The 1,188-nt window shown below is 42.4% G+C and overlaps 1 protein-coding gene across 1 annotated transcript in view; it reads right to left on the bottom strand.

The window, feature by feature from the left end:
- Gtf2ird2b (GTF2I repeat domain containing 2B) overlaps positions 1 to 1,188 on the bottom strand; it is a 39,044-nt gene that overhangs the window by 11,381 nt on the left and 26,475 nt on the right. Inside the window, exon 6 of the mRNA XM_031391157.1 lies at positions 247 to 309. Coding sequence (XP_031247017.1) covers positions 247 to 309 — 63 coding nt within the window. The remainder of the gene's footprint in view (positions 1 to 246; positions 310 to 1,188) is intronic.

The raw sequence follows: 1,188 nt of genomic DNA, 5'->3' as shown, positions 1-1,188 counted from the left end.
CCCCCCAGTGACACATCTCCATCACAAGGCCACACCTCTTAATCCTTCCCAAACAGTTCCATCAACTGGGAACCAATCATTCACACATATGAGCCTATGGCTCATTCTTATCCAGCTCATGCATGAATGTGAACACACACACACTGGTTCTAATCACCGCCCCATAATAATCATTGCAGAAGTAGTAAGATCCACATGGAAAGCCACCCTGACCATGTGACAATCACAAGTGTTTTGGTGACTCACCTTCCATTTTCACCTCAGCCTCAGGATCCTCACTGGTCTCTGAAGAGACCATCCCAGTAGACCCTTAAAAAGAAACCATCTAAAATGACATTCATTATTAAGCAATCTCATGTTCCCACAGTTTACTGTCCCCAGCTCCACCCAAATTTATCCTCATGCCAGAATTTTGCTTTGTTTTGAGGCAAGGGCTCACTTTATAGCCCAGGATGGCCTGGTTTTAGAATTTCTCAGAAGGTTTATTTTATTTTATGTATATGAATGTTTGTTCACATCTGCAGAGATCATAAAAAGATGTTAGATCTCCTAGAACTGCAGTTACAGTTGTAAGCAGCTATGTAGGTGCTGGGAACTGAACTCAGGATCTCTGAAAGATCAGCAAGTGGTCATAACTGTTGAGCCATCTCTCCAGCCCCTGGTCTTCAAATTTTATGTATGTTTTATACATAATAAACACACAGTGGATTAAATTTTGCAAGGCACTTTATAGAAGGAAGAGTTTATTAGGCTTATGGTTCCAAAGGGTCCATAATCATCAAGCACTAATGTATGATTTCAGCCTGGGTGACTCGGATAGTAGAGCAATTGCCTAGCACGTACAAACACTATATTCTATCCCTAGCTATACACAGAGATCAGAAGATGGAGGTCATCCTGTCTGACTTCCACAAGGAAGTCTGTGGCCAGCCTAGGCTACATCAGACTTTGTCTCCACAAAAGTAAACATCATGATTTCACATGGGAGTCTCCTATAAGGGATGAGGGGAGATAGAAACTTCCACATATTACCAAGCAATCTAGAGCTATTCACACCGAGTCCTCTACTTGGGCAGCAGTACTTCATACGGTCACAGTGCTTCTTAACTTTGTAAGTGACTACTATGGGGGAGGGAGAGGCTGCTGGAGAGGTGACTCACTTGTTGTTTTGGCTTTTCTTTTCTTTTT

The sequence above is a fragment of the Mastomys coucha genome, unplaced genomic scaffold, assembly GCF_008632895.1.
Source record: "Mastomys coucha isolate ucsf_1 unplaced genomic scaffold, UCSF_Mcou_1 pScaffold22, whole genome shotgun sequence".
Lineage (NCBI taxonomy): Eukaryota > Metazoa > Chordata > Mammalia > Rodentia > Muridae > Mastomys > Mastomys coucha.
This window is presented reverse-complemented; position numbering and strand designations above follow the sequence as displayed.